The 24,467-nt window shown below is 41.5% G+C and overlaps 1 protein-coding gene across 1 annotated transcript in view; it reads right to left on the reverse strand.

Annotated features, from left to right (window-relative positions):
* ctnnal1 (catenin (cadherin-associated protein), alpha-like 1) overlaps nucleotides 1–24,467 on the reverse strand; it is a 45,733-nt gene that overhangs the window by 13,721 nt on the left and 7,545 nt on the right. Inside the window, exons 2-4 of the mRNA XM_070921742.1 lie at nucleotides 5,866–6,055; nucleotides 1,527–1,714; nucleotides 677–796 (exon numbers count right to left, since the gene is read on the reverse strand). Of these exons, the coding sequence (XP_070777843.1) occupies nucleotides 677–796; nucleotides 1,527–1,714; nucleotides 5,866–6,055 (498 nt within the window). The remainder of the gene's footprint in view (nucleotides 1–676; nucleotides 797–1,526; nucleotides 1,715–5,865; nucleotides 6,056–24,467) is intronic.

Raw genomic sequence — 24,467 nt, forward strand, 5'->3', positions numbered from 1 at the left:
TTAGTTGCAGAGGCTGAATGTATGCATCAAAGTAGGATTAGCAGTCTTTGACAGAACAAAGTTAGAAGCCCTAAGTTGGACTGTTTTTTCTAAAACTTTGAGCAGAAGTTTTGTTTTGCAAATTTGCTAGGGTATAAGCTGATATATTGCAGAGAGAATGCGTCGCTGGAAGCATAGGTCAGTTCATATCAACACTGAATCGTGATGTGAACAGCGTTTGAGGAGCATGAGTCATAACTGACCTGTACATTTCTGTTATGGATTGAGACATGGATTAGAAATGAATAGACACAGAGGGGAAACTTTGCAGAAACAAGAGACGCCTCAAGAAGCCTTGTTACTTCACTGTTTGATTTGTTGGGAAGTGTAAATATTTGTGCTTGAATTATTGATTTGCCTGCTCAAGTACTGCAGGTTTCACAGTCTAATTCCACCACCTGCTTGCACATTCAGAATACCATGTTCAGAAAATCCGTGTCCGTTAGATGATTACATCTACATGAATAAACAAAATTATTGATGTAGTGTTCATCCAAGAAAAACAAATTACTGCATGTTCATAAACATCACTATATCCATATGCAGCTTTCTGCCACATTTACATTTAATTGATAGTGTGCTGATGATTACTTATACTCTTAAAAAAACAGAAAAGCTTTCTTCACATGCTACTCACATTCTGTCTGTCTCCGGTGAGGTGGGCGAACTCCACCATCTCATTGCCAAACTGGCTGAAAATCTGTACAAATTCCTGGAAGGTGCTGACTCTTTCCAGATGGTCGAGGGTAACCAAGACCTGAGAGGAGTGAAAAAATTAGAGCAGTACGGTGAATGGCCACATATGGTTTGTGGTCTTCTAGTCCCTCCACAAAAACAAGCAAAAACAGCCAAGAACATCATTTACCATGTTAATATCTCAAGAGTGAAATGAGTGAAAAAGTTATTGGACTAACTCCAACTGGATGTGTAATATATTTCAATATTACTAATACTAGCTCCTTTTGTAGTATGAATGGCTCAATGTGATGAAATTACATTGGCTATATCCTAAAATAAAACCAGCAGATTAAGTAACCTGCACTTAAGTTAATAGTAGTCTATGTGGCTGCTAATTGAGCTGCTGAGGGTAGGCTAGCTGGCAGAGCTTACGCAGCAGATTTTATCCATGCCAGACAAAGAGGAGGAATGTAATTGTGTTTGCCAGTAATGGAGAACAGGGGGCTGTCGACTGTCCGTCCAAACGAGGCTAACCAGTCCTGATTAGGCCCCATGTCTCCATTCTTGGCTCAGTCTACAGCTGCATCCATATCACACTGTCTGGCCAAGAGCATAGCCAGGTACGTTTGAGAGAGGGAGAGGGAGAGAGAGAGAGTCTCTTGCTCAGTGTTTTTATGTGGTTGCTCAATGTGCTGCTCCCCTTCAATTACCTCTGGAGTACTCTTCAGAGAGCCAGTGCTTACCTATTAGGAAATAAAGGACTCAGGATGGAGTTTGCTGAGGTGTGTGTGTGTATTTGCATATCTCACCTTGTTGCGTGATGTGATTATCTGTTTGATGACGATGCGGTCAGCTAAGACCAGGACTTTAGTGACTGAAGAGAGGAGCAAGCGGGCAGCCTTCACCATCCCTGTCCTATCACTGAACACAGTGACACGTCCGTCTGACTGAGATGGCAAGGCTGATCCCACATCTGTCAGCTGGGCTATGGCATCACCTGCGAGAGAGGAGATAAGGATACAGTTTGGTTCAGCAACAGAGCTATAAATTGTACAGGCCAATATCTTGTCTGATATTATCAAACATAACTTCCAAACAACACAACTACATCGGCATCATTTCTTAAAGTATAAGATATAGTGACAAGTAACAAGAAAACAGTGTCTAATGTGTCTAAGCGCATTTAGAAATTCAGAAACAGTGTTACATATTTCCTCCACTTAAAAGGACTTAAAACACTCTATTTTTCAACTGCAAAATGTCCTGCTCAGTACAAATCTAAAAGAATGTATTGCTTTTCAAAAATGAAAAGGAAAAAACAAAAACTAAATTTGGAGAGCCTAATGGAAAAGGATTGATTCAGGAAGAGTCTCCTCCCAGTTGGAGTGACAGAACCAGAACATGCCGGAGGGGGTTTACATATCCCATCTGGTCTGGGAGCGCCCTGGGATTCCCTGGAAAAGCTGGAGGATGTGGCTGGCCAGAAAGACCTTTAGGCTACCTTGCTTTGCCTGCTGCCACTGAGAAAACTGAAGGATGGACGGTCAATTGTTGATTTCCAAAATGCCCTCTAAGTTAGCTCAGACGACACTATGGCACACTGTTCTCCCAATCTGCCTCTCTTAACCTCTGGGAGAACGTATCGTCCTGGACAGGATGAAACACAATAGCACTATATTCAGCACAGTGGTACGACAGCTATGCCAGCATGACCCAAACACCACTGGCATGCTTTCTGGATGATGTGAGCCATTTTTGGGTAAAAAAAACTATGGCCCTCAAATACAATTGGCAATCATGCCAGAGTACATTCATACATACAGGGAACATGCAAATGCAATCCAAGTTTCCCTTTTTCTCTCTTTCTAACCTGCTCATACTAGCCCCAAAAAGGGAAGAACACAGAGTTTTAGGCTGAATACCCATCAAGAGGAAAATGGCCAGAGTTAAGAGCAAGAGGGAGTAGGAGAGAAATCTCAGAAAAAGAGAGAGCTCAGAAAGGAGGGGGGGAGGGAGATAGCTAGGTCTCTATCCGTCCATGCAGCTTGGCTGTCTATTTGGTTTGGCTGGTCCTTTAAAAAGGAAGCAGCACTGACGAACTGATTGCATCCGACAGGCTGCTTTTCTGTGCCAGCTCCGCTAACCAGTTAAAACATCTAGGCCTGGCTCTCAAAGAATGCTGCTCAACCCCCATGACACTACCAGTGTGGAAAGCAGAGGGAGCCAACTCACCCCTCTAAATCCCAGAATATGGATGGCATGGACTGGAGTATGGATTTTCATGACCTTAAATGTAAAAACAGAGCTATCCCACTGGCCCCTTAGTTATTATGTACTCATGACCTTTGATCTTCTGTTTAGTGTGAAAAAAGGGGTTTGTTCCTACATGGAAAATCATGTGTCAGGTGTAGTGAAGTCTGCTTTTTTTTCTGTATGATAAATTTATTATTCATAAGTGAAAACTTGAAAGGCGGATCCTTGATGTGTTGGTGCAGCACTTGCAGGCAGTCAATCTTGGATGACTCAATGGATGGCAATGTCTGTCGATGAAATTTGGTACAAATATTCATGTTCCCATCAGGATAAATTGTATTAACTTTGGTGATCCCTTAACTTTTCATCTACCACCATCATCACTTAAACATTTTGGCATTGTCTGATACTTAGGTTTATGACCAAATGCCTTTAAACTAGTGACATTCCCACCAGCCTCAGCTGTACTTTGTGTTTAGTGCTAATTAGCAAGTGTCAGCATGCTAACAATGCTAAACTAAGATGGTGAACAATATCTCTGCTACACATCAGCATGTTAGCATTTCGCTCAAATCACAGCCTGTGGCACAGTACAGAGCTGCTAACAATGCTGTGGACTTGTTTCTGTGCCATTCAAATATCATTCATGAGTGTAAGCTTAAGAAATCCTTGAAGTGTTGGTACGCTTAGAGGCTTATACCTTCTTTTTTTTACCACCATATTGCCCTGCACCTGTAGTCCACATGTAGTCCAGTATCTAAACACTCACATATTGTATGTTATATGACTTTACTTTAATTCCACCATCTTATCTTGAATCTTTCTGAGGTAGAAAGAGAAAGTGAGACAGAAGCACCCGAATGTGAGAATGACACTGAGAGACTGAGTGAAAGAGACAGAGACAGAGATCCAACGCAGATTGCCTTCACTGACCTGCCTCATTGGATCTCTCCACCGCTCTGATGATGGGTAGCATCTAATTAAACTAGTGCTTTCAGTCTGCCTTTATTTCATTCATTATAGCACACAAGGCTGAAGCCTGCCTGATTAAACTCTCCCTGTGGCTAGGTATTAGAGAAATGTCAATCCTTCACTAACTAGCCCTTCTTTCTCCCGGAGACTTAAAGACTCTAAAAAAGTATTTCTTTTTCATCCCTGAAGATGTATCCATCATTTCTTGTTTAAAAATGGTCAGAGACGAGGCAAAAAAATCATTTTTGTAAATCAGGGAACAGTTGTGCAGTATCTGTCAGGAGGAGTGCAAGGGAAAACTGTGAAAACACCTCCCTAAGAGGAGAGTGAGAACTGAAATAAATTAGTCACAGTGGACAACACACATCCAGACATTTGCACAAGCACACACACAATGCACACATATACTTTACTTGGCCTTACCTTTGCACACACACCCATTCACACGCACATTTTCTCATCAGTCCATTCTCCTCCTCCTCCCACCAGCACTCTCTTTGTCTGAGTTTTAGCCGTCTTTACAAATCAGCACTGTGTGAGGATTAAACGCCTTGCTACACATGCTGGCTCCCCCAACATAAACCTATTATCACGGTGTTGTGTCTAAATTCTTATCCAATGTGATATTGTTTCCGCTCTGCTCTGTAGAAGGCTAAATGAGGTGCTTGTTTTGCCTGATAGGAACTAAGTTTTCAGCTATAAAGAAGTGTTTCACAAAGCAAGTGGTGACAACTACGTAAACAAAGAATTTTAAGAAAGTTTGAACAGACTGCAAGATACAGAGTTGACGAGTGTCTTCAGGGTATATTTTTAGACAGCGTTTTAACAGCAAAATGTTACAAGAAAGTGTAGAAACACTGAGGGAAACACATTTCTGACAAAACCATCACCTCTTCTTTCTCGGGTTCAATAAAAGCTGACAGTCCCGTAAGAGTGATCCACACATTCTTGTTTCTTCACACTGGTTGTCACTGTTTCCCCCCCTCCTTCCACCCTCTGTACCACTTTGTCTCTCTGAGTTGTTTACCATTTTAAACTTGATGTATCCACACATCCATCCAAACAGATTCTCTTTTCAGATTCTCAGACAGAGAGGCAGACTACACCCTGGACAGGTCACCAGTCCATCACCAAACCTGCATGTTTTTGAAGGGGAAGGAAGCTGCAGCAATGCAGACATGGAGAGATATAAAAAAAACTTCATATAGAAAGGCCCAGCCAGCAGATTACAAACCCTAGAAGAAATTAGGAGTCTTGACCTCAGGTTCAGAAATATTTCTCGATGTAACACAGAAGCAATCTATGAGGCAGTGAATATTGGACAAACTACAGCTCCTTCAATCTCGCCAACAGCCTGATGCATAAAGTCTCCAGGAGCCCTCTATCACAATCTATTATGCAGTTCTTTCCAAGCCAGCAGAGACACATTCATTCCCTCCTTCTACACAGCACTATTGAGTGAAGACGCACTTTTTTCCAGCCTTTACTTCCAACCTAATAACAACAATGTCTTTAGAACACTCTGGAAGTCCTCTGGTTTAATATAGTTTGACAGCCAGGCCGTCCAGACAAATCGAAATTTGCTAAAATTTGATAACACTGTGAAGCCTGAAGGTGATGCCTGATGCTTTATGAAACTGTCAGTTTGTCTTTAACAAATAAACACTGATGAGGAGACATTAAGTCTTATTGGCTGGCCAGCTATAACACCCTCAGTAGCAATTTGTGAACATCATAAAGCCACGGCCATGACAGGAAGATACAGCATCCCCTTTAGGATGAAGCACCCTCACATAGTTTTACAACATAAATCAGTGACCACTAAATATCCATACCTCCTCCAATAGAGAAACACTTGACAATGTGTTACAGCAATTCAGTGAAATGTAGACTACATAAAAAGATGCAGCCAAAGGCGCCTACCTGCTCTGCGTGCCTCGAAGCAGGCTTGACCCATCTCATCCTTCAGCTCTTGGTTCTCTGTGGCGATGGCCTCCCCAACGGCGACAAAACGTCCCACAGCCACACTCACTGCCTGGCCCACCCTGTGTATGGCTGCCAGGGTGCGCTCCGACTTCTTTGGCTTGTCTTTATGGTTAATCAGAGTGGTGATCTACAGGAATGTGTGGAGAGAGAAAGAGTCAGCCATTATTTGTATGTAAGAAGACACATACTTTACACTTTTTAAGGAAATGATTACAAACTTGCAGGTAACACAAGTGACTACTTGGATTACCTGCAGGGTTCATTGCAAATGTATTACTAGGTTTCAAGGTAATGGTCCATGAATATTCTTAAGAAAAAAAACTAAAAATAAGGCCCATGACCATATAATTATAAAAGGGCTGCAACTCATATTATTTTAAGTATGGTTCATTTTCATAAATTCTTTTACTATTTATTGTCATTTACAAACAAACAAAATCACATAAAAGCAGCAGATCTTCACATTTGAAGAGCTGGAAAGAATATTTAGCATTTTTGTCTGATAAATGACTTAAACAATTGATTATCAAAATAGTTGATCAACTCTGTGGAAATATGGCTGGACTAATCATTGTAGCACCAATGTAATGATACATTTTCATAGAGGAAGAGAAAAACATGCCATTTGTTGCAGCCAGTTATTTAACTATTGCATAGTTAGGTACTTCGTATTTACTTTTCCAGTGACCCATCTAAGAGCCTTAAGGAAGATAAATGAATGCACAAGTTGCACAGCTGCACATGGCCAACCTAGAATCAAAGCATCTTGTCCATTGGTGAAAGTATGCTGCGATTATATCCAAACAACATCTTTGATAGGGGGAGCATGTTGAATCTGGAGCACGCACTCCATTTGCTTATCAGGAGAGAGGAGTTTCCTGCCTGGACAGCTACAAGTGGAGATAGCATTTTGGGAGACAACACGTGGATGACCTACTATGCGTGTCGGAGAGAGAGAGAGAGAGAGAGAGAGAGAGAGAGAACATGTCGACAGCACAGGCATGCGCCCAATCTCCAACACCCCTTACAAGATAAATTCATAAAATTTGAAAAAAGAACAGCAACAAAACACAGCAGATGGGACATGCACGCACGCCTTCTGTGTCATATACAAGACCACTGGGTGCACTGAAACACACACACGAAACTCAGGTGGGGCCTCTTAGCAGTAATTGAGGGTATCAATTATGAATGGGTAGAGCCAATTATCATCAATTATTTATTGATAGCTTCCACTCTCTCCAGCTGTTATCATTGTGGGTGTGTGTATGTGTGTCAAGCCATTTTGGGTCAGGGAGTAGTGGGTGGTGAATTTAATTGGTACACAGCTGCAGGTGGTCCAAGTGGTGAATCTTTTACAGTAAGCCCGGTCTTTGTGGGCTACAGAACGTACGCTGGCTGTTTGAACGAGCAGCATCCTGACACAGGAATGTAACACACCGGGCCGTTGCATTGTTTTTCCTTTGAAATGTGTGAAGGTATAGCTGACAATCTATAACACAATTAACCCTCAGATGTCATGAAAAGTTGACAAGATTGTTAGAGATCACACACACACAGAAACTGACTTTGAGGTTTTTGTTATCTGGGTCCTTGACTTGTTTTGTAATGATGCAATTAGCGAGGGAGATTAATTTTCTGTCATTTGACTAATTGCTCATTTTTGTTCTTTATTCAGCCCAACAGCATAGGCGACTACCAAAAGGCACCCTTCAGTAATCATTTTTATTATTGATTCATCTGTCGATTCTTATCTCATTTAAATCAGAAAACAGTGAAACACAAAACAATACCCTAGAGCACAACATGATGTAATGAAATGTTTTGTTTTGTCTGACCAAAAGTCCAAAACCCCCTAAAATATTCAATTTACTATAATGTGAGACCAAAAAATATAAAGTATAAAATGTAAGAACATTCTGAAATACTTGGTGAAATAAAATAGTGAAAAATGATTTGTCTTCATTCATGCAAGCTCCACAAAAGAGAGCCTATAAACCTGCTACAAATGCCGTCTGACTCTGAATGCCACAATTAGCCTGAGTCAGCAAACCCCTTGAGCTGCTGCCCTGTGAGACTTGACCCACATTAAAACTGACTGTACATCACACATCACCCACACTGACAGTTTCATCAAGTATCACTGAGTTTCAAAGTTCTTTGAAGTGATTTTGACAACATGTTTAACACTGCGTAAGTTGTTTCACTGAATCAGGCCTCCATGCTCATTAGCAATGTCAGGGCAAATAGGTTTCTTGTTGAAAAATACCTTGAAAAAAACTGGGAATGTGCAAAAAAAAAAAAAAAAAAAAAGATTGCAGCCTGGTTTGTCATAAATTCTGCACAATACAGAAAATGGCATTGCTTAAATTCCTTGAACAATGAAGGCAATATCTCTTCTGTATTGAAGTCTCAATGATAGTTTGGTTCAATCACAAAAAACACATTCACTTTCATAATGCCACTCATCAAGGCTTTCTGATAAACACGCAAGCCTTACAAAGATGTTACTTGTCAAGTATCTGATTGAGTTACATAAATCATGACAAAGACACACGAGGGAAGAAGGACATAAAGAAAAAGCTGAGATGTAAGGAGGCAAAGAAAATATAGAAAACAGAAAATAAAGAAAATCGCTCAATAGTGTACCAAATAAAGGGGTATGCTTGTTTCTACGTCACGAAGAACTTAACATGCCTTGAACAAATTACACACCCAACAACAGAAGGCCATGAAGTCGCTCTGAGGCGTAATGAAAGACTAGAGTTGAATCACTGTATGCATGTATGTGAGTATCATTGTTGCTGCTCTGATGAGTAGTTGCTTTAAAGGCAAAAGCACATGGTTGGAATAAACGTACTATAACCCTGCTGCTCTCTCTGCAACTCCCCTTCTGTCATTACCCATCTGACTGTCTCCACATTTCTCTAATATGTTAAAAGAAGTTGTAGCTTCTGACTCTGAAAGACCATTGTTCTGTAGAAAGATCCTGACCCCGCTCATAAAGCACTTCTTTTTGTCCGTCACTCGTCACTTTATGCATCATTCAGTAATAGAGCTTCCCTTCCTGCGAGCCCAGCGTTTCTCACTGACTCACCCACACAGAGTAGGCTACTCCTTAGAAAACACCGGCTGGCTGAACATTATGCAGCCTAACAGAGGGAATTAGGGCACGGTGACACATGATTCAGACCTACGTCACAAAACAGACTGTTGTTCAACGTCAGGTGGCATTCATGTTATACAACAGACCTGATAAACATCTCTGTGATGTAAAGTATGTGTTTCTGATGGCTGAAGCATTTGTCCCTGGCTTTTCTGGACGACTGTGTATGCACAGTATTGCACGTGTTTGCAGGGTGCATGCACGTCTGAATGCAGGGAAAGGCATGACTGTTTTCCTATAGGACTTGTATAAGCAAATGGTGACACTCGTGAACCCTCAGCATGGCACTGATCCAGATACCAGTGTTTAAGTGGGGTGAAGCATGAGAGAGGAACCTGTAAGCGAGCCTGTGTGTCCGTATACAAACACCAGCACCTGAGGCTCACAGAGAGAGGAGAGGAAGAGAAAGTGACAGAAAGAGATTGAGGCACAGACAGAGGGAAATGAAAGGGGGTCAAAAGTGACACCAAGAGAAAAGCTGATAACAGATCGTCGTGTGTGAAAAAGCTTTTCCCACACTGCAGCAGATGAGCGGAGAGTGAGAGTTAGTTTAACAAGTTTAACGCGGTGTGTCTGTGAAAGACAAACAGAGTGGAAAAAGTCTGTGTGAATTACAAAGAGCGACAGGGAGAGGGAGCAGAGAATAACCACTGCCTGGGATTTCCTCCACTAGGGATTACTAGGTGGGTACATTTACTGGGCTGTGCAAACAGGAACAGGGCAGGGTGGGGAGAACATAATATTGATACAGTGCCATCGCAGAAGGGGCCATTGTGTTTGTGTGCTTATCAAAGGAACTTGTGTCAGTGCACATTCATTCTAAATTCTTAAGTTCAGAAAAACAGTATTTCTTATTAGAGCTGGGTATCGAGTGAAATGTTCTGATACCGTAGCAAATATGACTTTACAAAAGAAGCCAAACTTCTTTCTTTCAGTACGTACAGTACAGGTTTTGATACTCTGCTCTATGGACACAAGTCGGTCGATACCAGAAAAGTATCGAGGTTCGATACCCAGCTTCACTCCTCATAGACAGCTGCTCAATCATTAAAGCTGCCTTTCGGCCAAAGGTTAGGTGTGTACTGTACAATTCACAGCAGTCTACTCATTTAAAATCTCTCTTCTCAGTTCATTCTTCATCTTTCTGTTTCACACACACACACACACACTAGCCATACCATGCTGCTGCGCTCTGCTGCACTCCGGCAGTGTTTGAATGCAAATGAGCACTACCAACCGAGCAGCATCCGGTCCAAAGCCTCCAGAACCCACCAAGGATTTACCCGATATGAAATCCGTGAAATAAGCACAAATATAGCTTCAGATGTCAGACCTCCAACAGATTTGTTTATTAACAGGGCTAATTGGACACTTCCATGAACTTAAAAAAACACAACTCCCTCCTGGTTTGGTTGTGTCCCTGGTGTTACATCGGATTGGATACAGAAGGGTAATCTTAATCTACTATCTTATGTAACAAATGTGGAGGTCAACTTGGAACACATGCTGATATATTCATGACAAGTGGCCCATTTTACCCTTTTACACTCGTACGTCACTGAAGAATTTATCAAAGTCCCTGATATGGGAGAAAACATCTACTAACGTCATATTTCAAATGACCAGTGGGAACCTTCCTCCTGCTCCTACACACATACAGATCTGTATGTAATCTCTTATAAAGTCTCTCTTTTTCTCTTTCACATTAATGCAGCAGAGCCTGTCCATCCCCTTCTTATTACCTTCTCCCCTGGTACACGACCAGTCAATTCCCAGCCATCCACCTCTCATCTCTTTGTTGTCCATAATTAGGACAATTAAAAGGCCATAAAAGCGACATCAACAGCTTACTCTGAGCAACACAATACACAAACAGAGCCCACCCATTGGTTAGCGGGAAATCTAGACTAACACCTCAAGGACACAGTGACCGACAATAAATCAGACGGTAACAAAAGCTGGAAACATTTGTGGCTGCCTCCCATGGCTACTGACTGAGTTGCCTTGAATGGCTGTGCTGGGAGAAAGTTTGGTGTTATTAGAGTCATTCTTTCTCCCTGCAGGGTTTTTTTTTTCTCTATTCTGATTCTTGGATTGTGCAGTTGTATACATGTGAAAATAAACGGGTGCGTTTGTGGAAGAAAAATTCAGTTTACGCAAAACAGATCAATTCAAAGCCTCTTTGGCAAATTTGAGTCATTCTTGTCATTTAATAACTGCAAGAAATCCTTCACAAACAAAGGCAGCGAGATAAAAGTGAGTGTGAACAAGCTCCTCCTGGAGGCCTGACGGGGCTTTTATTAAACACACATTGTAGCCATTCATCAAAATAATTGCTTGCTTGGCAAGTGGTATATTGGCAAGCTTATTTGTTGAATTTCTTAAGCCCGCTGGCGAGAGTAACAACTCCAACACTTTTTTCAGAACAAAAAGATTGAATGTAAAGTTTAGATTAGAAACAGAATCGTAGCAAAGGAACTCACACCACATTCAGCCATTAGCAGTCAAGCTCAAGGATTTCCATGAGTGAATGTGGGGGTGTAAATCAAAGGAGAAACATTATCCATCTATCTAGTGTGTGCTGTATGTATGGGAAAGAAATAATTGGACTGCAGTTTGTGGGAAGAGAAGGAGAAGAGGAGGACAGAGACAAAAAGACAGGTTTAAAGTCTTGGTCGTGTTTACTTTCTGATCAGATGAAACTTTGCGTTCTTTTGTCTGAGTGAGTTTTCGTGTTTGTCCTTGTACACCTCAGATTGTCGCGCTCATTACACACACGCTACAGCACATGGATCACTTTGTTAAAATAAACAGGAAAAAGAATACTTCCAGGTCTCATTTCGGCTCATTACAGCACAAAGGGATCATTGTTGCAGGAGGAACGGCACCCGAAAGGACACTGAATGTTTGTCTTATCCATGTGGATTTCTCCTAGAGGTTCACAGACATTTTTCTTTTTGCCTTCCACAGAATCTGAGTTTCTGTTCGGTTTATTGATGCAAGGAGAGTCGTGGCTGGCTGTTTTCTAGGGACTGCGAGAGAGAGGAAAAAAAGAAAAAACATAAGAGGAAAGGGATGAAAGTCGAACTGAACATGCACTTTAATGGGTGAGCAAATTCCTTCCAAATTGGCCGCGAGCAGATGGGAGTTCAATGCTGCGCTGGTTGTCAGCCAGACTGGAGAAGTGATATGAGGAGATGAAAAGAGAGACAAGGGAGTTAGCAGGAGAGTGGATACAGATAGATGGGGAGAGGTGAAGGGAGTGAGAGAATAAAGAGCAGGACGTGTCACATCTGCATCACACTTTTACCCTCTTGTTTCTTCCTCACCATGTATCTAGCATCATTCTTCTCCCTTTCAAAATTCCCTCCCTTGTGACTTCAGCAGTCTCTGTCTTTCTCTCCCCACCTTCATCCTCATCCTCTCCTCTAGCAGTCGTCTGTGTGCAGTGCTTCAAGTCTGTCCCCAGAGCCAGGTTGCAGCGGTAGAGTACAGTGTGATACAGTACAGTGGCAGCTTGTGATGTTTAAGCTGTATCCTTTGGGGTATACTCTAAAACCATGTGCACAGAACAGTAGAAATAAGAAAGAGTAGAGCTGCTGCACCATCTAACTCTCACACTGCAAAGAAATTTCCCAATGAAATTAGTTAATTTCTAGTCCTAATGTCAAGTGCACAACGCACACATTGACACCAATTTGACAAATTGGTCCAAACAAATGTGGCCAATCTTCTGGACAACACAAAGTTGTCCACCAGTTGGTCATTACTGAACAAAAACATTCGTAAAACACTCTGGGCAAGCGGCCAATTTATACCCATATTCTGCAACAATCAGTCATGCCCTCATCTAGCAAATGTAAGCTGCATTCATTTTATGCTCTTTCTGCTGCCTACAGACACAATGGAAAGAGTTACAGAGTCAGCTAATGGGAGTTTGCTGGTGTACCTTGTTAAGTTAGAACCACAGGGCAGCAGTTCAATTTAGCATAAAAACTGAGCTGAACCGCATCCATATGTGGACTCGACTGGTCATGCATTCTTCAGGAATTAGATTGCATATGCAGAGCCATTTTTCATTCAGTACTCCCTCACACACACACACACACACACACACACACACCTGCAGAGACATTCTCACACACACACACACACACACACACCACAAGTCTGTTTGAGCTGCCACCCTGAGGAGTAAGGGTACATTTCAATCTTTATACAGTTTATAAAGGCATTGACACCACACCAAAACCACTTCTACATGTGGGAGAAGTAACAGAAAGAGGCAGAAACCCAAGAATTCTGCTGCTTAAGGAAGTAAGGAATCAAACCTGAGACATCCCAAAGACACAGTTGCTGTTATTTAAGTCATATGTAGTTATTTTTATCACTTAAGAAAGTAGATTCACACAAGCATCCACACACACGGTAAGCCTGTCTGGATGCACACTTATAAACAGCCGATTAAAGATAGTATAGAGAGTATAATAGAAAGTGAAAGAGAAAGTATGTCTTATCAGCAGAGACTATGCTTGTTGTAATGAACCTGTGGGGGTCACACAGAAAGCATCATGCTCCTCTAAATCTTTTCCTGAGACAAACTGTCCTCAGATCAGTCTGATTCGGGAGCCCTATCTAGGCTCACTAAACCAGTGATAGCAGCCTGTAGCCTGACATTATAAGGATGCATCCAACTAGTGAAGCCCACTTTCTCTCTCTACCTTGTGCGCACACACACACACACACACACACACACACACACACACACACAGCTGAAACATCCAACTTCCCAGAGATAAAGATAGAGAGTGCAGTGATTTGGCAGTATAGCTGTGGCCCTTCAAGGTGATTGAACACAGATGGTTTTACCCAGCAAGACAGATAATTCAAGAGAAAAGATCACTGTGTGCCTATACGACCACAAGATGACTGGGATAATACCAGCTGATTGCCAAAGAGAGAAGCACACAGAAAAGGGGCACCCAGAGAAAGCGGATGACATGTGACAAAGGTTACAGATCAGAAGACGAGCACATGACGTGAACCTTAGCCCACTCGCTCATGTATGCCAACAGACACGCAGCCAATGAGACAGACAAGCAAGCAGACACTGATGGGGGTAGACACAGAGAAGTGGGGGCGTACTGAGGCTTTCAGATACAGAGACAGGCGAACAGAGACGAGGGCTGACCGACAGTAAAGAAAACCTGAACGGCATACACACTATCAGTTGAATGAGTTTGGAGTTTTAGATTTTTATCAGATTGTACCCCATTGGAGTTGTATGAGAAAAGGGCACTGTTTGGCCTTCAAGCTCTGGCTCAGCAATCACAGCTGACATTTGAATATGTGGACAGGCAGGTTGAATCCACAGCAAACATCAGCGAGAAGGTTTTAGCTGATGAATAATAACTAGCTGTGCCCCAGTGCGTATAACCAACTACTCAAAAAGGACAATGAGCAACAATAGAGTGTCATGTCTCTTCAGTGACTCTGAATGACACACAGTGGGTCTGTTATAGATGCACTGCTGATGCCTTTTATTCAAGAGCTGAAAGAAATACTCAATGCAAACACAATTACTTGTGTACCACTTACAGGTGAGTGGTGTTTTTTGATGTGTTCAACGAAAGAGGCAATCTTCTTACATGAAATAGTAACTGAATTTTTAACTGAATTTCTTGTTAATTCAAATCAGGATTTATCTGATCAAAGAATAAGTAAGCAAGATTACAAATTTGTCCAGACATTCAAAGCCACCTTTCCAATACTTTCTATCAGTACTAAATGAGTACTGAGAGTTCGATACCCAGCCCTATAGTGCCACTGCATGCCATTCACGTTTCCTAACTAAAAAAAACTGTTAACTGCACATTACAAGTGGTGAAAACACAAACATCGATCTGTTTTTTTCCCCTCTGTGGGAAACTCTGTTTTTAAATCCAGTTAGGGGCATGATGAAATATGTCTCCATTCTCACTGTGAACAATCACATGTGCCTCCACTTGCGTGCTGCACAGAAAGAGGTCAGAGATAGGCATTGCTGTCTAACTAGTACGTTAGGGGATAAAGTATTGTGGTCCTGGGCTCTGTTCCAAAACATTATGCCAAGCCAGTTCTATGAGGCAATGTGTTATTTTTACACGGCTACATTCCACTATCTACATTATTCAGCGAATAAAACCGTTTGTGTATGAGTAAAAATGTTGTAATGGAACCTCTGTCTTCAGAAAAGCTTTTTAGCAGTAAAGTATGCCACTGATGTTGGAGAGGCATGCTCTGTGTACGCTGCATGTGAGGTTGGAACCTGGCATATGGAAAAGATGGTAAATATAACACTGGTTAAAACATGTTTCTCGCTCCTCTGACCTCTGTGGCATGCCAAGGCCGTGATGTCTGCATAGTTGCATAGCGCTCGAGTAAAGACAGCCACTGAAACACAGGGACACACACACACACAGCTTGCAGTCAACAGAGCACAATACCGCTTTTCATTCCTTCTTGCTCACGTAATTCTCTGGATAGTAAGTGGGAGGGAGGGAGAGAGAGACAGACACAGACAAAGAGAAAGTCAGGGAGGGGGTCAACCAAGGAGAGGAGAGATGTGCCCTGAACACAACGTGACTGCCGGGTCAAACTGCCTCTGGCTGTCTCAACTGTTCACCTGCCCCTTCTCCGGTGTACCCGGGGATGCATCTAGGAATATACTGTGGGGGTCAGCATCAGATACAGAGCACCCCGAGGCGGTGGCTCACCTGGGCCTTGAGACCTACATGCACCGAGCTTTTCATGCTCTGACAATGTCTTCTTCTCTGTGCCCTAACCATTGACTTTACACACACACACATATATGTATATGTGTGTGTGTGTGTGTGTGTGTGTGTGTGTAAAGTCAATGGTTAGGGCATATATATGTATATATATATATATATATATATATGATACCCGAGTTTGAAGAATATAAGCATGTTTTTCTACAAACCATTTTTTCATTTAACAAAATATGCCACATTTCTAAATGCATGTGTTTAATGTTGTCTTGACATTTTGGGAATTACGTTCATTTGCTTTCTTGCTGAGAGATAGATGAGAAGATCGATACCACTCACATGTCTATACTGTTTTCAGTCTTTATGCTAAACTAAGCTAAGATCCTCTCATATAACTCCCAAAATGTTGAACTGTTCCTATTTAACATAAGCAACAATTATACTAAAATTAGCAATTGTTCCTGATTCCTGGCTTACGCCAGAAAATAAGTAAGGACTTAAGAAGAATCTGACCAAGCTTTCAATGCCAACTTTTGATATTCATGATAAGACATTTCTACTTGATACTGAAATAGTATTGAGGTTCTAAAACCAGCTTGACACTCTTTTTCGTATTCTTGATCACTATTCTAGTACAGAACTGAGATTTCAGCTGCTTTCACTGTGTATTTTCATGGTCAGGGGAATAACAAGATTTGCTAACTAAACTGTCGTATTTGTTCTCTTTGCAGTTAAATCTCTGCAGGTGACCGTGACTTTCCCATTAAAGCTGAGGTGGCACCTAACCCTTGAGTAGTCAACTGCAATGTTTGCTCCAGGCTCTTCGTATGACTCACAGCGTGGCAACATGTCAAACACTATACTCTTTCTCTCCTGTTCCAGATTTTGTCGCACCACGGCACAACAGCAAGCACTGCTGCAGTGTGCATCATCATTTTTGTGTAAGGAATTCAAGCTTGGTCAGATTAGCTGACTCACCAAGGAGCCCCTTGAATATAATGAAAAATGCAGATATGTTTTACCTAACAGAGCACTTAGTAGTAGACTTTGTTGAATGGAATATAAATCATACAATGCTACAGCAAGTAAAATGTTGCTTGTGTTACTTAAACATATTTTGAATCTGTTCTGCCTTCAGTTGCTTCTTCTGCTACTGCTACAGTATGACTATGAGGGGCAGTTGGCTGTTGGCTCTGACAGTCAATTGGCTCGGCCTGTCCACATGTATGCGGAGAATCCAAGACAAAACAGAATAGATTGTAAGGTTGGCACACGGTAGACAGAACCAATAAACTCGCCCCATATTTTCCAAGGGACCATTCACTGTCAAATAAACGACAAATATAATCCCACTTATTGCCTGGTATTACAGCTTGGCATCGATCCTTGGTGCTCTGCCACGGTTCAAGTGTTCATAGCCTCTCTGAGACAGATTTCCAAATAGAGGGATGGAAACATGGCCCTGGGTTTCCAGATTACATATTTGTGATTGTTTCACATGAAGAGAAGTATTCATCTCTGGGGCTTGGCAGCAGACTGGCTTACCACTCATGTGCCATAGCAGGGGAGTGTTTCCACTCAGGAAGTAGAAGCTCAAAGAAAAGCAGAACAGGCTGTGTGCTACCTGGTGCTCCATCATGGCTGTCTAAATGTAATAGGAAATCTATCAAGTCTTAAGTGGGCCCACTGAGGGTGCTGAGCAGCGCGCTCTCCACAGTCACTCTGACCTGAGCTGGTTGTAGTTTACCATATGACAAATTTTGACAAGGAAGATTAAATTATTCTTTATAAATATTATATATATTGATCTTTTATCAGTAATGACCATAACACACTTTTATTCAAATGTTTTGCTCCCATATGCATGAAAACTGTGCTTGATATCTGAGTGGATGTATTACTCATTGGAGTAAAAAACGTTATTACGGGACCCCACTGACCTGGTTTGTTAGTACACTGACAGTAACAAATAATCTACAGTGTAATCAGTCAGGCTGATATGAGGTGCAGGAAGCTGAGAGGAACCAGCAGCAGCTGATAAGAGATAATAACAAACCTGGGAGAAAAACAGATGGACAGCTGTGATGGAGAGCTAGGCAGGAGAATGGCAGAGAGCATACAGTAAATAAGAAAAGAGGGTGGACAGCTAAGATGGAGAAAACCAGAAGGCATGGCTAAGAGGAGCTACAGAGGAAACAAGGCTAAATGAGTATTTACCAGCTCTCTCTACAGTACAAACTTTTAAAGAAATTGCTCTCCTTCAGTTAAGAGTAACACTGGGGATAGACGAGAGGAGACAGTGTGAGTGAGAGTGACCTCTGATTCAATGGTCCTTGCTTGGGGGTAGACAAACACAACATGGCTGTGGATCAATTTTTGCTCTGTTAACCACGATCCAAGGTTAACTAAGATGGGAAGGGGAGCAGAGGGAATCGATCTCTTCTGTTTGCAGAGCACCAGACCATGATACAAACTTCTGTTGTGGTTCACCGACCTTGTTTCTCTTTAAAGCTCTGTACAGTTGCTGGCGGGAGAATAGTGAATTTAAAAAAAATCAGACTTTAACTAATTTAATGCCAATATCGAATTAACACAGAACCCAGGGGCACTGGGAGACGAAGCCCTTTATTAGAATGATTCAAACGCTACGTCTTATCAAAAGACTCCTACATTGCTGTCACTTGCAGTTCCTCCACTGCTCTGCACATGCAGCCATTAGATGTTACAGTTGAATTTGTATCAACTACCATTAATGAGCTATTGAATGAAATAGTTCAACATTTTGAGAAATGCACTTATGCACTTTCTTACTGAGCGTCAGATGAGAAGTTTGACACCACTCTAAAGCCCCTTGAGGCAAATTGTGATTTGTTATGTTGGGCTTTGTAAATAAAATTGATTTGACTCTCATTTAACTGCCTGTCAAATGTGAAGCTACAGCCAGCAGCCAGTTACCATAAAGAATGAAAACAGGGAAACAGCTAGCCTGGCTCTGTCCAAATCTAACAAAAATCATCTACCAGCACCTATAAAGCTCACTAACTGACCAATTTTATCTTGTTGGTTTAATCCCAACTAAAACTCAATTGTAAAAACACCAAGTTGTAGTTTTACAGGGGGTTATGTACTGGACTAATTCTTGGCCAGGCACAGTGACCTCAAGAATTCGTTTGGATTAAACACATGAGATATAACAAGTTGAATAGCAAGTGTTGAAGGTGCTGGTGGGCGGATTTTTCACCTTTGGACAGAGCCAGCGTAGCTATCTCCACCTGTTTCCAGTCTTTGTGCTAAGCTAGGCTAAGATGCTCCTGGCTGTTAGCTTCATATTTACCGTATACAAAAGAACTCTGGGGAACAAAGAAAACAAGAGTATTTACCATAATGTCGAAGTACCTCTTTTGTAGAACTGATTTAATCTCATTGTGAATGTTGGTCAAACATAAATACGTGACAATATCTTGTAACATCTCAAGTTCATTTTTAGTTTTTGCTGCAAAGTGTGAGAAGTAAATACATTTATCTCACTAGCAAAGGCTTTTAGTGCGTTAAAATGTGATACCTGATTTAGTTCATGTTAATTACATGAACATAACCTGTACAACATTACAGTAACGCTCAAAAGCTCTCATTCTACCAAGATCATCTGAGAGTGTGTGGTTGAAAGGGATCTTTTCTGTACTTGTTTTGAGCAAAACATAATACAGGAGTGGTTCTGCTGTCAAATAAATAATAAATCAATAAATCAAACATGTTTCCCTTGGTGTTTCATTAGTGTAGCCCCAGCCTATATGCTGGAGATGGGCTCAACTTTTTCCTACCAGTGTGTGGGTGATGTTAATAGTGATGTACCTGGAATTGTGGACATCTGCTGGCAGCTGAATACCACTGACAACATCTCGCTAAGGGTGTAACAAATATTTCAGAGGCAATGCGCTACCAAAACATGTATATTCATGCTTATCTCAAACAGATGTAAAATACTAATGTCTCAAAAACCCAAACCCCTTGAAAATAGCCAGCAGGCAAATCATACATCATTAACAGGGTCCCAGAGTGTGAAGCAAGTTGTAACAAACTTAAAACAGATAAAAATAAAACACAGGATACTGACAACACACAGATTTTTTACTTGAATCTAACTGTTATCATACTGAAACCAAGACAGCCAGGCCAGCAGCACAGACATCTTTGATCCAAGTAAGTTTTCGCAAAACATCCAAGACATAATATCAAAGACATCTCTGGCCCAGGCAGCAGGGCAATGCAGATGAGATCCCACCCATTTGGAAATGTACACCGTATGCAGTTACACATTTCTCTAGGCTACAGTGGGCTCTTTGTTCCATAGAAGACCAGGTTATTTCATAGAGACTTCTCCTTCATACTTTTGCCTGGGAATAAATCTTTTACAGGGATATGGCAGTTGTTTAATTTGGCAAGGAAACATAACAAAGGAAGCAAAACACAGCAGGAAAAACATCGAGACATCAAATATTACATCTACATGTGAGGTCTCCAATCTCTCCATCAGATTCGGCTCCTGGCAACATTCAGGGAAAGTTTTATAACTTCCAAACAGCGCGCCTCATAAGAAGGCCTTTGCCTGGATACTGAAGTCATATTTCTTTCACTAATTGAATGAGACTTGCAGCTCTGTAATAGAATATTCATATAATTGTATTAGGCAAGTGGTTACAATCCAGGAAGAGAAGAGGCAAAGAAAACAAACAAAAACATTTCAGTGGAAGGTTTCATCAGCAGACATGGCCTGTTGTTGGTGCGCATAAACATACCAAAATTTGCAAAGAATGAATAACTAAACCCTACAATTGCAAGGTGAATGGTATTCTGTATTGAGCAGGCAGTGCAGACAAGCTCCACAAAGTCAAGCATGAAAACAATTTTCCTACGAGTCGAATCATTTAGATCCTAACCCTGAGATGACGCACCTTCAAAAGAAACAAAGAAAAAAATGTTAAAAAATGCGCATGGGCTGTAACAAATCTTTCTCTTTGAAACCTCTGGACCCCACCAAAAAATACAATGTGGCCAAGAGCTCTGTTCTACTTTGTTCTTGCTATCTGACTCCAAACTTTGATTGTCCCTCTTCATGATTTCTTTGTGTTGTTCAAACTTGATATGAAAGCACTTGAAAAGGGCATACTCCAGTTCCTGATGAGGCTCTATTGTATTCTACATTCTGCCCCTCAATTATCTCAGTAAGGATCTCCTGGGCAGCCAGTAAAGACTGATGAGTACCTGTGTAAAACCCAAAGAGGTGGAACTGTAAATCGATGCAACCTGTCGCGGAACTATCTCTAGATCTATCATCACTCGGCATCACTTAGATGAACACACAAGTCCAATCCAAAACAATCAAGACAATTAGAGCCTGCATCCTCTCGTCAGCATCATCATCAGCTGGGTTTGTAAAACAGGCTTCACAAAGCATTTCCCTGAGAGTAAAATACCAGCGTTGGAGATTTCTAAACTCCAAAGAAAAGCGTTCAGTCAGTTCAGTCTCAACGGCTGCAGACCACACTGACACGATGCAGCAGCCATAGATCCAACAACATTTGTCCTAGAGTCACTTTCCTGGATGCAACATAGCATGACAACAACAGGCTGCTTCCACAACCTGGAGGTACGACCACAACAACCCAGCCATTGGCATGTTGCCCCCCTCAGGTTGTATTCACACAGAGCCGTGTTTAATGACTGGGTAATTATATAAAGTCCTCAACAGGATAATCCTAACTGCTTGCCAACTCAGCCTCGAAAAACATTCCATCAGTCATCATGATGGGTAATTACAAGTAATGGACAAATAATAGTGTGCAGTGAACAGTGTGTGAAAGTGGCTTAACCAGGCTATGTGACAGCCTCCCACAGTGATAGCATGTTCTGCAGGAAAAAAAACAGAATGACTGCAGTGGCTGCTCGGAGGACACTGAGCTAATACACCTGACACAAAGGCACTGACTTGCTTCTAAAATAATGAGGCTTGTTTTTCTTAAATGAAGAAGCAAAGTGACAAAGAAAAATGGGCTTTGGTTCCGAGTCACCTATTGGAGGCACAAATCAAATAAAAAAAGTGCCTGATGAAAGAAATAATTCTCACAAGCTACCTCCACAATTTTTGAGCCACTGAAAATTCTAAACAGAAAGTCAGAATGACTGCAAACTATCCCCAGAGCAAGACAAATCCTCACCCAGAAGTAGAAAAAAAAGGTATTTCTAAGAATGTGGTCTTGAAGGTTTGACATTTGAGAAGAAAGGGACTTTAAAAAGTGAATGACTTCAATAATAAATCAATGAAGTGTGTCAAACCAAACATCAAAACCCTATATGCAAAGGGAAAGTGGCTGAGCAGGATGATTCACTGATGAAAGTGGTGAGCGAACGAAATGAGGCGAAGTTCAAGTCCTTGGAGGGCGGGCACTAACTCGTGCATACCAGCCAGTACAGAGTGCATAAGGTCTTTGAGACTTTGACTTTTGACCGTCGCCGTGATGCCCCTATAAAGAATACATAGACTCAATCTCAGACAGCATTCACACGATAGACATTGTAGAAGCTCGACATATGAGCCCTGTGAAGGAATGCAGCCACCCCCCCGACTTCAAACCACATAATGGCCTGTGTTGTGACACAGTGACTCTCTCACACACATTCATGGGGGGCTTGGGGAACATGCTTTTACTTTTTGGTACTACATATTTGAAGTTCTAGTAGGCCTCTATTTAAACTTCAAAACCATTTATTTGAACCAGTACCAGGACCCTCTACATTCACAAGCAGCAATCCAATCTAAACAGGAAAATAAAGTCCCACCCATAATAAATACTCATACAATCCCAAACAGTAACTCTCACATCCAAACAAAAGTAAAGTTTTCATCTCATCAGCAACTCAAAAAGGTCCTTTCAGCCCTTTAGATAACAGACACGCACCAGAACAACCGGAACATTATTTATAGAAGGTGAGTGACTTTAACTTATTTATAGGGGTTGGCACTGGGAGTGTGTGTGTAAGTACACCCCCACTGGGCTGTGTTTCGGCCCCAAGATGTCACCCACCAGCTCCACTCACCCAGAAACAGTGACAAGATAAGAACACCCTCCCCATACTGTATCTAGCTAAGTGTCGGGTGCTTCGGGGAAGAGCATCACCAGGGTTGGACGACAGGACAAATACATCAGCGACAGGCTGAATCTGAGGTTGATAGACTTTTTTGGGACAATTTATATTCCTGACTCATTTGCATTCAAACCATGAAATGTGACGTAAATAATCTGGTTTATATAATGGGACAATCTAACGAGGATTTACAACACTGCGTCTCTTCTTCACAGTTGCTGACCTGTTAGATATACCCCTGCTGAAGCTGTCATTTGAAAAGACAACTTTAAAATGGCCTGTGGAAATCTGGCTACTTTAAATACAGCTCCATCTTGCACAATATTTGAGAACAAAACCTATTTGTTCAGAAACAGCATACCACCGTAAGTCTTTTCACAATGTTTAAGATCATATCTGCTTACAATTGTGCTTTCAACACTGCATTGGCTTCCAAAAACATTTCCCCTGAAGATATGTGACGATCAGACAAAAGATGGTAAGAATACCAGCTTCTTGATCACTCTCAAATATTCTATGTCAAAGAAAGGGACAGCCAAATCTGGCTGAGCTGGTTACATGCTGTTCCTGTTACTGTTCTTCAGAATAGGTGCAGGGCTGAGGATTATGTCTCAGTTTACTCCACTGAAGAAAAAAAGGTAAAAGATCCTAAGAGAAATTGTGCGGCTGAACTTTTCAGCTCTGTGCACTACTGTACCTGTAGCCTTTGGCTAACTTTTCAGTAGGCTGCAAAATTAATGAGGTGATACGGGGACACTCTCTGGAGAGATTGAGATTAAAAGTGAGAAAACAGGGGGCTAAGGTGAGAGAGATGGGGAGAAACTAAGCACAAGGCTGAAGTCAGAACGAAAGAGCAAGAGAGTAAAGTGTGTGACAAGAAAACAAAATTGGGAAATTGGGCAGAGCAACAGAGGAAGGGTGGAAGGCATACAAACAAGGTGCTATAGCATCTTACATACTGATTCTTCCTCACAACAACATAGCAACTCGCATCATAAAGTGAAGGATTCCAGCGTGTGCTCTGTATTACTAGTACTTTTAAGTTTTAAGTTTTACAGCCTCACACTGAAAGTGATACAGTTACACAAGGTCAGTAGTGTCATTGGTCAACATTTGCAATAACAATAGTGTAGAAATAATACATTCTCATATACAGAAGTTATACCATGGGAAGAAGGTTGTAATAACACAGCAAACTTTAAATATTTGAAATTTCGTACTATTCAGAATTAGAGAAGATAAGAAAACGTTTGGTATTCTGTGTTCTCTGTGTCCTTCACACTCTCTTTGTTCTGTCATGTCAAACCTCATCTCTTTAAAAGAACTCATTATCGAGAGGGGAGAAGTTCAAAGACGCTCGAAGAAAGCAATTAACACATACAAGCCAGACTGAAGGATTCCTCTGTGGTACAGTCAGCAATGTTGCTGCTGGAGAGGGAGGGAAGAACAAACATGATGAC

Source organism: Enoplosus armatus, chromosome 16, assembly GCF_043641665.1.
Source record: "Enoplosus armatus isolate fEnoArm2 chromosome 16, fEnoArm2.hap1, whole genome shotgun sequence".
Classification (NCBI taxonomy): Eukaryota; Metazoa; Chordata; class Actinopteri; order Centrarchiformes; family Enoplosidae; genus Enoplosus; species Enoplosus armatus.